This window comes from Alexandromys fortis, unplaced genomic scaffold (assembly GCF_014885135.2).
Source record: "Alexandromys fortis isolate MF-2015 unplaced genomic scaffold, M_Fortis_MF-2015_v1.1 scaffold_3, whole genome shotgun sequence".
NCBI classification, from domain to species: domain Eukaryota; kingdom Metazoa; phylum Chordata; class Mammalia; order Rodentia; family Cricetidae; genus Alexandromys; species Alexandromys fortis.
Window position 1 is genome coordinate 15756547 of NW_026067909.1, and position 13695 is coordinate 15770241.

The 13695-nt window shown below is 56.2% G+C and overlaps 1 protein-coding gene across 1 annotated transcript; it reads right to left on the reverse strand.

Annotated features, from left to right (window-relative positions):
* Nucleotides 1–1634: 1634 nt before the first annotated feature.
* Nucleotides 1635–13626, reverse strand: Sipa1 (signal-induced proliferation-associated 1). Its single transcript, XM_050137542.1, has 16 exons — nt 13507–13626; nt 10364–11167; nt 9720–9847; nt 9459–9635; nt 6994–7168; nt 6464–6567; nt 6051–6208; nt 5348–5957; nt 4751–5025; nt 3131–3349; nt 2917–3028; nt 2719–2827; nt 2537–2638; nt 2395–2449; nt 2086–2164; nt 1635–2006 (listed from the first exon to the last, which is right to left on the reverse strand). The coding sequence occupies exons 2-16, from the start codon at nt 11040–11042 to the stop codon at nt 1860–1862; spliced, it is 3129 nt and encodes a 1042-aa protein (XP_049993499.1). The 5' UTR covers nt 11043–11167; nt 13507–13626; the 3' UTR covers nt 1635–1859.
* Between the last annotated feature and the right edge of the window lie 69 nt (nt 13627–13695).

The following is a 13695-nucleotide window of genomic DNA, read 5'->3' on the forward strand; positions in this document are numbered from 1 at the left end:
CTCCTGTCCCCCTGGCGCTAGCCACTGAACAGTTCTACCCTAAGGTCTCTCAAACTTGCCCTGCTCCAAGTGGCCACAGTCATCTCCGGATGTCCACTTCCTTCTTCCTCTGTCTCAAGTATCGCCCTCCCATCCACTAGGGGCTCCAGCCAGAAACCACCTCTTCTCCCTTACCAATGGGCATCCAGTCTTTAACAAGGTCCAGGGAAATCTGTCCATTCTTCCCCATTGTCACTCCTGTCTTCCCTCCAGCTGCTCCAGCTTTCTTCCTTCCTAGCCAAATAGCTCACCCCCAGACCTTCCTTACCACCCTCCCAGTAAAGATCAACCTCAAGGTCAGATCCCAGATCTCTGCAGACACACCCCCAGAGTGACCAGAGCCTTGCGTTCCTTCCACGCTGCCCTGGAAGGCTGTCCCTGTGATGGCTAGTCTTCATTGTCACCCTGACTGAATTTCAGATCACTGAGAAGACACATCAGGCGTGTTTCTGTGGGAATTCCAAAGATTCTAGCTAATGGGAGATAAGGAGTGGCACCATTCCATGGAGTCCCAGAGAATAAAAGGGAAAGGAAGTAGCTAGCAATCACGTTTGGTTTTTCTCTGCTTCCTGACTGGATACAATGTATCTACTCCCATTCCCGACTTCAACCATCAAGGACTGAATCCTCTCGCAATAGAGCCAAAATAAACCCTCAGTAATTTTCCTCCCATATTTTATCATAGTAATTAGAAAATTGGTCGTCAATCAGGAAAGGCTAAGCCCTGTGCAGGATCCTGGATCCCTAGTGCGCCTTCTCATGGCCCTTCCTGACCCAGATCCAGTCTCTAACTTGCACTTCCTTCACATACCCTAATTCCAGTGGGCCCTGGACTGCTCCTACTGGAATACCTCTGACATCTGCAGGTGAACTCAATTTTCAAAAACGCAATCGTCAAGTCACCTCCTCCAAGAGGCCTTCCTTATGCCCCTGTCCCCCACTTTGTTACTCATCCTAGCTTATCCTACCACAGTGTGAGTAGGCCAGCTCAGGGCCTGGGTTTCAGAGAACTCCCTGGGTAGGGGCTGATGAGTCATGTGCCTTGTCTGGCCCTCAGTAGAAGCAGGGTGTCAAGACCAAGTCCAAGTCTGGAAAGATGATGCTTCTAAGGAAAAGACCCAGCCTGGTGAGGAACAGTGGGTGTCATGGCCAGCTGAGAGAAAAGGGGGTTGAGAGCCACTGTCCTTTGGGATACAGAGAGGAGCTACCACCTCTGGAACAGGGGCCTGCAAGAGGTGGTCAGGTGGCAGAATCAATGATGCTCTTTAGGCTCAATGACCGAAGCAGCAGGGCCTGTCTGGGAGATGGGATTCCATAGGCATAGCACCTGCCATCCCTTCCCTGCCCTATCCTGCAGGCTTGCTCTGTTCCCGTTCCTGCTCTAGATAAGACAGGTGTGGGGTGTGGCCACCTGCTTCCCAAGAGAACCCAATAAATGAAGAGGAGAAGGGGTGTCCTACCCTCGAAACCCCCACTCTTTGCTTGGTGCCAGGCAAGCCCTAAATCAATATTCCTGGGACCTGTCTTTCTTACTGGTCTTAGAAGCTTGGTGTGGCCTTGGAGGCAACTCCCTACCTGCATATCTTGACCGCACAAACACAAATAGCTTTTATTTTGGTGTAAACTCGCTGATGTTCCTTTTTCTTTACACAATATTTACAAACAGGGACAGGTAGGGGCAGCTTAGCCACCAAATGGGCTGGGAAGTGGGGCAGTGCAGGGAAGACATCCTGAGGAAGGTCACTGGTCTGGCCCAGGTGCCCTGAAGGGCCAGGCAGTTCCAAGCAGGTCCAGAATCAGACTAGGACATGAAGTGAGCTTCAGGCCAGGTCAGTAGTGGGCGAGCCCAGCTGCCTGGAGGCCAGGAGCAGGCGGGTGGCGGCACTCTCCGACTCTGCCAGCAGGCGCTGGTTGTTGTGCCTGAGGCTCCGCACCTCCTCCTCCAGGGCTGCCCTGTCTGCCTTCTCCTAGGGTGACAAACAGCAGTCAGAACCCCGTCCTGGGGCAGCCACGTGTTTCAATGTCAAACCCAGACCCTCTCCTCACCTTCTGCAGGTCCTCCTGGAGCTTCTTGAGCATGGACTCCAGGTGAGAGACCTTTTCTGACAGGCTCCCAGGTTCTGGCCTGAGGACATGGGGTCAGAGTTCAGCAGAAGCAGCTTGGAGCCAGCACCACAGGCTGCTTCCTAGACAACCCTGATGGACAACAAACCCAACTCTGCCTTCCGAGGCTTAGGTATAACAATGGACTCCAGTGGACAGTCAGGGAAGGGGGACTCTCCCTGCCTCCACAGACACACACACACACACACACACACACACACACACGTGCCGATGTGAGGGTAGAAGCCTTACTCAGAGTCACACTTTGGAACTCCTTTGGGGTCTCCGCTCTCTGGGACGGGTTGTCCTATGGGAGAGAGAGACTGTCTGTGGGCAGGTCTGAAAGGGAGAAAGAGCCTCCCTTGGGTCCTCTCCCTGTGTCCTAGCGGCTCACCCTCGCGGGACAGTGACTCCAGAATTGTGTTGCAAGTGGAAGCGATCTCCGAGATGGACTGCCACTCATCCTCCAGGGTCTCACTGCCAGCTTCCGACATAACTGCCAGTCAAAGGAGCAAGTTCAGAGGGAGGCCTGGAACTGGCACCTTCTCCTGTCCTGTTCCCTGGCTCCAGACTCACTTTTGCTGATGGAGTTCCGCAGAGACAAGGTTCTTGGCAGGATGGAGGCCCTCAGTTCCGGGGTTGAGTCACTGGGGTTCTCATGGCTACTGGAGCTGCCTGACTGATCCTGGGGTCAAAAGTGAATGGCAAGGCTCTCACACCCTACATCATCTCTATATCACTACAATTAATCTTCAGAGCCTCGTTTCTGCTTACCTGGGAGGGGGGTGTCTCTCTGCCAGTACCAGGTGCTGAAGGGTTGGCAGTGGTGACAAGGAGGAGGTCTGGGGTGGTGTTGGGCAGGACTGGAGCCTCATCTGACAGGGAGCTAAGGAGGGCAAGGGTGGCTCAGAACTGAGAACCGCTTTCCTAGAGCTGTGACTCCAGGTGCTAAAAGGCTAGCCAGAGAGGGGGAGCCCAGAGGGTGTACCTGCGGGGTGACAGGGAATTGTGGCTGTGTAGGAACTCCGTTCTCTCTTCAGTCAGGTCCCCAGGTCCTGGAGGGCCACTGCTGTCTTGCAGGCAAAAATGCAGCAGCTGCTTTGTGGGGGGCAGCAGGACCACCTTCACGGTCTCATCCTGTACTGGCTCTGGGGCCCCACGGCGGCTGGGTTCCTTCAGGGACAGCGTGTACAGCTCCGAAAAGCTCCTGGAGGATGAATGGGAGCACCATGAGGGAGCAGCCCACCCCAGCTACTGCCAGCGGCTTCCAAAAGGAGGAGAGCTCCATTGCATCCCTACCAGCATTTGTCTGCAGTGGAGCACTGTCCAGACCTAGGTGAACATCACTGCTCTGCCCCATGTACCCTCGGCAGGTCACCCTGCCAATTTACTGTCAAATGCACATAACAGTACTGATTTTATTGTGCGCTAAGAGTTTAGACAATGTAAGAGAAGCTGATTAGCATCTACAGTGCACTGTCGTGTTCCTCACATCCTCTTTGGGACACGAGCGCGCGCGCGCGTGCGCGCACACACACACACACACACACACACACACACACAAAGCAGGTCTACAACAGCATTGTCTGGAACCAAAACAAGTCTGTGTTTTTCTCTTCTCTCTCTTTTATTAGCACGCACACCAGTTTTTTGAAGCTCTTATCAGTTAAGAATAGTTTTTAGATGTCTTAATTTGCATTTGTGTGTATATGTGGGGGGGGGCAGGCCCATGTGGACAGAGATCAGAAAGGGTATGGGGCTCCTGAAGCTGGAGTTACAGGCTGTTGTGAACCACCATGCCACCAACTTGGGTCCCCTGCAAGAGCAGCCAGTGTCCTCATCAGCTGAGCCACCTCTCTAGACTTAGTGTTTCAGATGTTTAACTCAACAACATGACAATTTTGTGACCTGTAAAAATTACAGTCTGAAGCTGGGTGGGGGTTGGGGTGTAGTGCACACCTTTAACCCCAGCACCTGGAGACAGAGGCAGGTGGATCTCTGTGAGTTTGAGGCCAGCCTGGTCTACAGAGTGAGTTCAAGGACAGCCAGGGCACAGAGAAACTGTTTCAAAAAAGCCAAAACCAAACCAAATGAATGTAAACAAAAAATTAGTGTGGACTTAATGTATTTCCACTTGGAACTTTTTAACCTTATCTTGGGTTTACCAGCAGTAAACTTTTTACAAGAAAAAGAGCATCTATACAAAGTCCCGAAATTTCAGTTTCCATGGCTTCAGTGAAGCTCAGCCACACGTTCATTTTGCACAAGAGTTAGTAGTAACTGTGGCAGAGACCAGGTAGCTCCAAAAGCCTAAAAATATTTATTATCTGGGGCTTTATGAGGAAAGTTTGTCTATGCTGGGTTTGGATTAGTAAGGGACAAATTAGTGTGCACATGCTAATGTCTTGACATGACAGAAGAAGCTATTTGATCTGCAGAGCAGAGAAAGCATGGGCTTAATCTGTTGCAGTCTAGATGAGTAAAGTGTGATTCAGAGAGACCAAGAGTCGTGGAATCTTAAGAGCATGACCGATGATGCTGACACCGGAGACACAGAAGGGGTCAGCTGCCGAGTCCTCCCACCTCCCCACATCCCGGGTGCCCTGACCTTCGCGGACGGCCGCTCTCGTCTGGGGGCAGGACGGTGACGCAGACCTTGGGCGCAGAGCGCAGCATCTGGGCAGCAGCTTCTGGACCCAGCTTGGGCAGCGTCTGGCCACACACTCGGAGCAGGCGTGAGCCAGGCCGAAGCCCCGTGGTCTCCGCGAACGTGAAGCGTTCCACGTGTGTGATAAAGCCCTCTGCATCCACTTCAAATCCCAGGCGACCTTGGCCGTCTCTGGGCAGGGCCAGTTCTCTGGTCTCACAGCCGCGGCTCACCACCTGAGGGGAGGGGTTGGGTGAGAGCGACCCTTGGGGACGTGGTTTCCCAGAGCCGGTCCCCTTGGCCCCGCCCCTGGGTCATTTTACTTCACACCGCGTGCCTGTGGCGCCTAGCGACCCACGTGATAGCTGAGTTTCCCGGGCTTGGCGATTAGAAGACACCTCTACAAGTCCCCCCTCCCCGCGCCCGTCTCACACTGGGCGAACACGGTTTTTAGTAAGCTACACCCCCGACGCGAATCCAGACCCCGGGGGGCTCGTGCCCTATTCCAGAAGTTTATGGACCCGGACCCAGCGGCCTCAGTTTCCCCCTAGAGCTCACCTGCAGACGTGCCACAACTTCGCCCACCGCTTGCCCCGGGGCCCCGTCGAGCCGCAGCGTGATCGCCTCTCCTCGCCCGTGGTACAGATCAAGTTGGTGCTCCGAGAAGGTCCAAGCCAACACGTCGCGACAGGCACAGTTGAAGACGACGCGGCCGTCGCGTGGTGTCACCAGTACCAGCGTCTCTGCTGAGATGCCCAACAAGCAAGGCACCTCCGCGCCTTCTGGGCCGCCCGTTTCAGCTCCCGCCGAGACCCGCGCCCCAGGAGCAGCTCGCACGCCCCACATTAGCGCGCCCGCCGCCTGCAGTTCAGCGCCCGGGCCCCGAGGGGTTGCCCGGCGCCTAACGCCCAGAGAGGGCAGGCCGAACCGCGAAGCCGAGTCCAGCGATGTAGTGGTCACTTCATTGGTGGCCAGGTCCTGCAGGTACTGTTGGCGTGTGCGTGTAGCCATGGCATGGAACTGGCGTGCATGGCCGGCCGCTTGCTCACCATTGAGTGCCTTGGCCAACAGAAAGGCTCGGAAATCGGCGTTGGCTGCGAAGGGGCCTCCCCCACGTGGCAGTGCTGGCCCAAAGGCAGGAGTGTCCTGGGTACGGCTCACAGCCACCCTGGATGGAGGAAAGCTGCCGTGAGGAAAACGAGAGGCAGGGACACACAAGAATTGGTGCCCATGGGAGACCTGAGACCACCCTGGCACCCACCTGTACGAAGTGTGCGGGGTGCAGGGCGCATGCGCACGCACCACTAAGAAGATGTGCTGGAAGTGCGAGCGAATAGTTGTGGGACAGAAGGGTTTGCTACCCGGCTCCTGGAACACGATGGTCACAATGTCATTGCCGATATGACGCTTCCTCAGGAGCTGGAGGTTAAAGATAGGCAATGTGAGATGAGCTTTGTGTCCCCCAAATCCCTCATTTAGGCACAAAGCCTGGGCACCAGTAGTTCCTCACCTGCCCTTGGTAAAGGCCTGAGAAAGGTATTTGGGAAGGTGGTACAGCCAGAGGGGAGGGTTGTTGGGGGTCAGCAGAGCTCATGCCAAGGTTCTGATATTGCCAATCAAGTAGCACCCTCCATGGCTTCCAAACGTTTGGGCCTGTCCCAACCCCTCTCACACCTGTTGCTGGTTATTAGGCGTGTAAGGCAGCATCGTGGACACGTGGAACATGATCTCATGGTCTTGGTAGGTGGTGTAGAGCGAGTGTGTGCCCGTGGAATCCGCTGCAGCCAGACAATCGGGGACACAAAGAGAACATGGGGAGTGTGGGTGACTTCAACGGGTCAGGTCTTCCTTGCCTGAACTTATTTCTGTCTATGCGCCAGCCAGTTTTGGGCAAGCCTTTCAAGCCAGCAGCATATGCCCAGGCAATGCGGTCCAAGGGCCTCATCCTTGGTGAATTCCCTCCCCTCTCCCATAGGCCACAGCCCCACACCAGGACACCAGGGGATCAGGATAGGGATGCTGAGACAGAACAACCCAGATGTGAGAAGTGGTATTAGAGGGAGGGAAACCAAGCTAGTGCCCTGGGATTAACTCAGCGGGGTTCCCAGCCCAATTCCCACCCTCAGCCCCAGTCCCTGGCAACAGACTGAAGGATGCGGATAAAGCTCTGCCCCAGAATCTGCAGTCCCCTCCCGGGACCTCACTTTTGGTGTCCAGCTGGGCCCGGTAGCTCTCAAATCCTTTGAGGCGAACCACATCCCCCAGCAAGGTGAGGAACTGCGTGAAGGCGGGTCCTGCCTCCTCGTTGTTGTACATCTCTTCCTCAGAGCCCTGGCCGGCCCGGCAGTACAGGATGCCCACCTTGCGCTGGAAGCTCAGCTGGGGGGGGGCGTGGACAACAGAAGACAAAGGCTTCAATATTCTGCCAGCCCCACCCCTGCTATGCTGAAGAGAACAGTTCACAGCTGGACTGGGGGCTGGGCTGCCTTGGTCGGAATGCTGAGCCATTTGTGCATCTTTACCTACCAAACCTGTGCCTCTTCTTATGCCCAGCAGGGCAGGGGAGGTCACAGTTAGGGGAGGGAAAGGAGGATTACTTTTCCAGTGATAAAAGAGATGGCTCCCAGAAAGGACACATTGTCCTCCTCAACTAAAGGCTAACTCCAACACAGCCTTACCTCAGCCCTTTGAGGTTCTGAGTCATTTCTGTCCCCTTCCTGTATCTACTTATTTTTTCTTATCTTTTTGATACAGTATTGTACATAGCCCAGGCTGTACTTGAACTCATGATATAGCTAAGGTTGGCCTTGAAATCCTGAAACTCCTGTGTGCACCTCCTAAATTCTAGACTTATAGTCATGTGCCAGGTTTTTTTGTTTGTTTGAAACAATCTTGCTATGTAGCCAGGCTGGCTTTGAATTCACTGCAATCCTCCTGCCTCAACTGCCTAACACTGGGATTACAGGCACATACCACCACGACTGGTCTTTCTGCACCCTGTCTTCTCCCAGTGTCTTCCAGTTGTAGACAGCTATGCCCTACCGACCCCACTGATGTAATCTCACCTCCCACTCCCCAGCTCTCGCCTCCCTCCTCCATAGCTACCCTCTCTGGTTGAGGGTTTCCCTAGCATGCTGAGGTCCAGGCTTCTGTCCCCTAGCAGAGGTGGGGGAGCAAACAGTAAAAGCCACCACACCCCAACTCTCCCTATAGGCCACAGACATGGCCTCATCCTGGCCCCCTCCTGGCACTGCTGGCCCTGGTGTTTTGAGGGGATGACAAGAACCTCACCTTGCTTGAAACTCTCCCCCTAAGTTTTTCTTCATATTTCGTCCCTCTTCCCTGACCTGCTTCCAGCTCAGACCCTTGTCCCAAACCCCAGGCTGGCTCACTAGCTGCCAAGTGCCTTTCCAAAATCTTTTTCTTTTTGAGACAGAGTTTCTCTATACAGCCCTGAGTGTCCTGGAACTCACTATGGAGACCAGGCTGTCCTTCTGCCTCGGCTACCTGAGTGCTAGGACTAAGGGCATGCACCACTACGCCTTGCGCTTTCCAGCATCTTAACCTCTCAACTGTGGCTCCTCTGTCCTCTGCCCTTTCACACTCCTCGAGGGTCCCTGGGCCCACAAACACAACTCCCAGGGCCCAAGAAGTGGGGGCTCTCAACCTTCCCCACTCTAGACTGTCATCTCCTTATCACCTGTACCACCATGACTATGTCTAACCTGAACAACCACAGCTTTGGGCCTGTTCGCTCTCCAACTAGATCCTATGTTGCTGCCAGAGAGCCACTGAGCCACTCAGATCAGTTCTGAATCCCTCCGTGGCTCTCAATATCTACACGACCCAAAAGGAAAATAAATAAATAAAGCCTCCCCCACGCTGGTTCCGCAGGCTCTCCACCCACACGCGATATCCTGTGACACGCATCAGCCCTCTAAGACATCACCCTTAGCCCCCTCTGCTCAGAAAGCTTTGCCAATCCTGCCTGCCCAGCAAACACAGGCTCATGCTGGCCTGAGAGCTTGTTTTTACAGTGTGAAACTCTGGCTGCTGTCAGCCCCATCTGTGTGCCCCTGCCCTCTTGCCCATACTCAGGGACAGCACCCCATCTGGCCCTGTGTCTGCATCCGGTCTAGACCCTGACACTGTGAAGGTGTGAGATGCATTTGTTCAGCGACCACTGGAAGAAACAGCAGAGAAGAGTCAGGGCCCCCGGGCAGCTTTTAGCACAGGGTAGAGGCTTTCCGAGCAGCCTCAGTGTCCTGAAGTGGAACAGGAAGTTCTGGGAAGGTGTGAGCCTCCCATATGGGGAGACCAAGCAGGGGCTGCGAACTGGCCAGGAATGACGGGGGACCTGCAGAGTGGCGGGCTCAGTCCGCCGGGGGCCTTCTAGCACCTGAAAATCACCTTAGGTCTTAATGTAGAGGCTGAGTTAGGAGGCCAGGGTTGCAGCCCCAGGTTCTGCATTTCGAACAAGCTCTGGCTGCTTGACAAGTCCTTCTAGATCAAGTAAAGCTCAGATGATCTCTGACCCTTCTCTCTGAAATGCCGGAGGTGGATCACCTCTCATGAGGTTAGTGCCCAGGTCAGGGTTAGTGCCCAGAGCAGGGAGCTTGTCAGGCTCAGACCCTGGGAAGCTGAGCCCTTCTTCCTCCCGGGAACTCACCACTTGTTCATCTAGAGTAAGCAGCGTCCGGGGCACCTTGGGTGAAGCTGAGCTCAGTCGCAGGCAGGTAGGGCTCAACCGGGGAGCCACATGTTCCAGAAGCTTCTTCGGGGATAGACCCCTCGGGGGACCGGGTGGCAGTGCGTCCTCTGAGATGGTGCCACGGAGGGTCCGGAGCTGAGGATGGGTTGTAGAGACATTCAGTTTCTGTGCAGGCTGTGGAGAAGGGACCCACCTCCTGAGCCTGTAACCCCAGCCAACCTGCGTGGTCCGCACGATGACCCGGTAGCTGTATAGGGTGCCCCCTCCGCTGCCCTCTTTCTCCTCCCGTCGCAGGCTCACTGCCACAGGACCCAGCGCCTCATCCAGCCCAAAGAAGTTCTGGTGTTCTAGGGTGGGGGTTATGGGTCACATCCACAGCCCTCTCCCTTCTTGGCCACGCCCACCACAGAAGTACCACCCTGGGCGTCCTCTCACCAAGCTCAGAACCTGAGAGAACCCGCCCCCTTTTGCTGAGGCACCTTGTCCCAGGTCCTGGGAAGGAAGGCCTAAGTGCTCCCGGGTTTAAAGGCTGCACTAGCTCCACCACTGCTCAAATTCTTTCTGGACACTGACGTTTCTTTTCCCCATAATGGCGAGAACAAGGTTTCGTCAAATAGGTATGGGGTAGGAAATGGCTCGCTGGCCTGGAGGTTATGAAGATGAACTAGATGGAAGGGACACTACCTGACTTCTGGGGTGACACCAGAGCTCGGCCTTAGAGGGGTTCAGCGCCTGCTCCTTTGTACAGCCGGGGACTTTTCAGGGAAAGGACAACCCGTGAGCCTCCTGCTGTATGCTCTGGAGACCACAGGGACCTCTGCCCCAGACCCTCTCCTGCTTCTCCCAGGCTCGCCTGCCCTTACCTTTGCCATAGAAGTACTTGCGGTAGTAGCCAGCACCCAGATCTGCATGCTCCAGGCTGTAAGCTGTGGTTCGGGTCTGTGGTTCCTCCAGGACCGACACAGCCGCATTAGGTAGAGCAGGGGGCACAGGTGGTGACACTGGTCCACCCAGTCCTAGCTCACCCTCACCACCAAGCTCGCTCACAAAGCCAGGTGCCTCAAGCAGTAGATCTGAGGTGGCAGTCTGGTCTTCAGCGGAGGCCAGGGTCCCAGACCGGGCCTCTGTATGGCTTCCTGTCCCCCGAGGTCGTGGCGCCCAGTCAAAGAGCAAGCTCTGCACATCATAGTGAGCAAACCACCGGGGCTCCAGCACAGGTGGGAAGGTGGGTTCTGGCTCCTCAGCTGGCAACCCCAGAAGTGCTAATGGGTCAGTGAAGAGCCGAGTAGGGGTTGCAGCAGGGCGGCTGGCATCCTCGTGGCTGTGGGCACGGGCACGGGGGCTAGTTGGTGTAGACGGCCGGACTTTGCCGGCATCACTGCCGCTGCGCAGGAGTGGGCCCCTAGTCGGCCTTGGCTCAAAGGTGTGTGGCGTCAGCGGAGGCCGGGAGGGTTGGCGCAGCTTACGGGCAAAGAGGTCATCTGTAGGTGCAGGGGCCATGCCCCGCCGAGGACTCCCCACTCCGCCGGCCCACATGGGCATGCTCTGTGGGCCTGACTCTCTGAGGGCCGGGCCGCATTGGTGGGCACAGGTCCTTGGTGCCCAGCCAGAAGGCTGAGATTTCAGTGGTTCCTGCCCTGACGGAGGAGAGGGCTGCTCAGATGGGCCTGGGGAGAAAACAGGAACTCAGGCCCCCGGCCCAGTCGTCCACCACCCCAGTTGGCTTCCGGCCTCCTCTGGGACCATCAAAGCTGCTTCCGCTTTCCTGGCCACTTCCTTGTCTGCCTGAGGCGGAGGTTTCCAGCCCCCTCCCAGGCTTAGCAGTGGACAGGGTTTAGGACTGAGCTTTGCTGCTGTTGTCTCAATGCCTGGGCAACAGAGGGGGTGCCAGGGCCTCCCAGTTCCCACCTGTACACCTTAGGCCTAGGTCCACAGTCAAAGCCACCAAATTCTGGACAGTTTCCACAGGGACGGAAATCAACACAGCCACTGGTGTCTGGGTCTTGCCCGCTTGACAAAGGGAGGACGTCCTGTCCCCAGAGACCTTCCTCCCTGGTGCCTCCCACTTCCTCCAGGGTCCCCCATGAGCGGAGCACCCAAAGGCTGGTCTCAATGCCCTGGTTCCCGTAGCCTCAATACCTCAAGGACATAGGGGCTCCTGGGGCAGCTGCTTGTCAGAGGCAGTGGCAAGCTTCCTTCAACACAGGAAGTGGCCCCAACTCAGCCCAGCCCCCTGCTTGGCCCCTATATCCTGAGGAAGGTGCTATGGTCACAACAGTTCAGTCATGGGACCTAAGACACCCAGGTCTAAAGACAGGACTGGTACCAATCTCTTGCAGGTTCCTACGCCCATGCTGGGGCAAGAGAGGGACTAATGCCGGCAGAACCCCATGGATGTCTGTCTACCTGGCCTCACAGGGACAGGGAGGTCTGAACCCAGTGGGGCAGGTCAAAATGAGGCCTGGTTACAAAGAAGAGCTTGCCTGAATTAGTTCCTTGTTCAGAGTAGAATTTGAACCTGGTCTGCAAATCCCTAGCACAGTGTTCACAACCTTCCCAACGCTGGGGCCCTTTAATATAGTCCCTCATGTTGTGGTGACCTCAACTATAAAATTTTCATTGCTACTTTGTAACTATAATTTTGCTACTGTTATGAATCATAAATATGATACGCAACCCCTGTGAAAGAATCATTTGACCCTTGAAGGGATCGTGACCCACAGGTTGAGAACTACTGCTCTCCAGCAGACCTGCACCTGCCTAGTCTCCCTGTAGGCGTAGGTGGAAGGCAGGTTTGTGAGGGGTGCTGAGGTCTCAGGTTCAAGGTCTCACAGGATGTACGGCTGGTGGCTGAGACACACAAGGCCCCAGAGACCTGCTAAGTGCGGAAATGTGGTGGAGGCAGACTAGGCAGGTGCAAAAGGTGTGAGAACAGAGAGGTGCCCTCCGGGTGACTGGGGATGGAGTCCACAGCTAGGGCAGGGGCATGAGAACTCTCACTGCGGGTGCGGGCAGTGTTGGTGAGTTTTCATACGTCATCTAGTGACATCAAGTGGGGTGAGTCCCAAGGGGATGGGGAGCCCCTCTAGGGTGGACCACTCAGCTGGGTCTCTAGACCTTCTCCTCCTCCTCAGGGGCTTCCTGACTTGGTTTCCCCTAGGACAAGCTCTGGGGCTGAACGTCTTGTTTTCTGTGAAGACTGCTGGGGCACTGAGGGGGTGAAGTCAGCCAGCTACGTCTGTGTGTCTATGCAGCCCCAGCTCCACTGGCCGAGCTGTGGGCACGTGCAGGCTTGGACTCGGGCTACAGTAGAGAGAGGGAACTCCAGGGAGGGTCTGTGAAGGCTCGTCTCCATAAGGGCTGAGCTCTGAGACTGTGCAGCCCAGCCCATGAGCGGCCTCTTGTTCTGGCCCTGCCTTAAGGGGTGTACTTGGGCTCTGCCCCCATCCCACATCTTCACACAAGGTCCATTGAGGCCAGGACATTCCTTGCAGCCTGTGTCACTGAGGGGGGAAAGGGGGCGCCCCGCCCCCACAGATCCGGAAGGCCTGGCTGCCCCAGGAGGAGGCGCTGGATGTTTCCCAGCACATCTGGAGGTCATGACCCCCTTTCTGTTGCCAGGGAGCGTTACAGATGTTTCCTCCCAGGACAGACCCAGTATTGCAAGGCTGGGAAAGAGGTCACACTGGGAAAAGGAGAGCTCCAGAAGAGGGGGAGTCCCAGAATAGGGGGAACCCCAAACACACACAGCAGCAGGAGCAGTTGCCAGAGTTGTTGGGAGCCGTCCTGAGCCAATGAATCCACTCAGCAGCTCGGGAGTGGGAGCTGCCAGCAGGAGAGAACATAGACACTGAGCGTGCTGACTGGAGCAGGAGGTTGGGGGTGTCCGCAGTGAAAGCAGCAAGCAGTTCCGTCCCTCCCCACACTCCACGGGTCCACATCCAAGTCACTTTGTTGGGTATCCAGTTCTAACCTGGTGCCTCCCGTTCCCTGATCCCGCCAGTACCTCTTGGGCTCCCGCTGGCCGCTGCTGCCTTCCGCACCAGGGTCCCACCGCCTGCTCTCTCACCGCTCCGGCCGGCCGTGCCGCCGCTCCGCCTGGGGGCGGGGCCTGAATGGGGCGGTGCGTGGCGGAGGTTGGGGAGAAGGGCGGGACTACCCGGGAGCAGTCCTAGGCGGGAAGCACAGCGGGTGG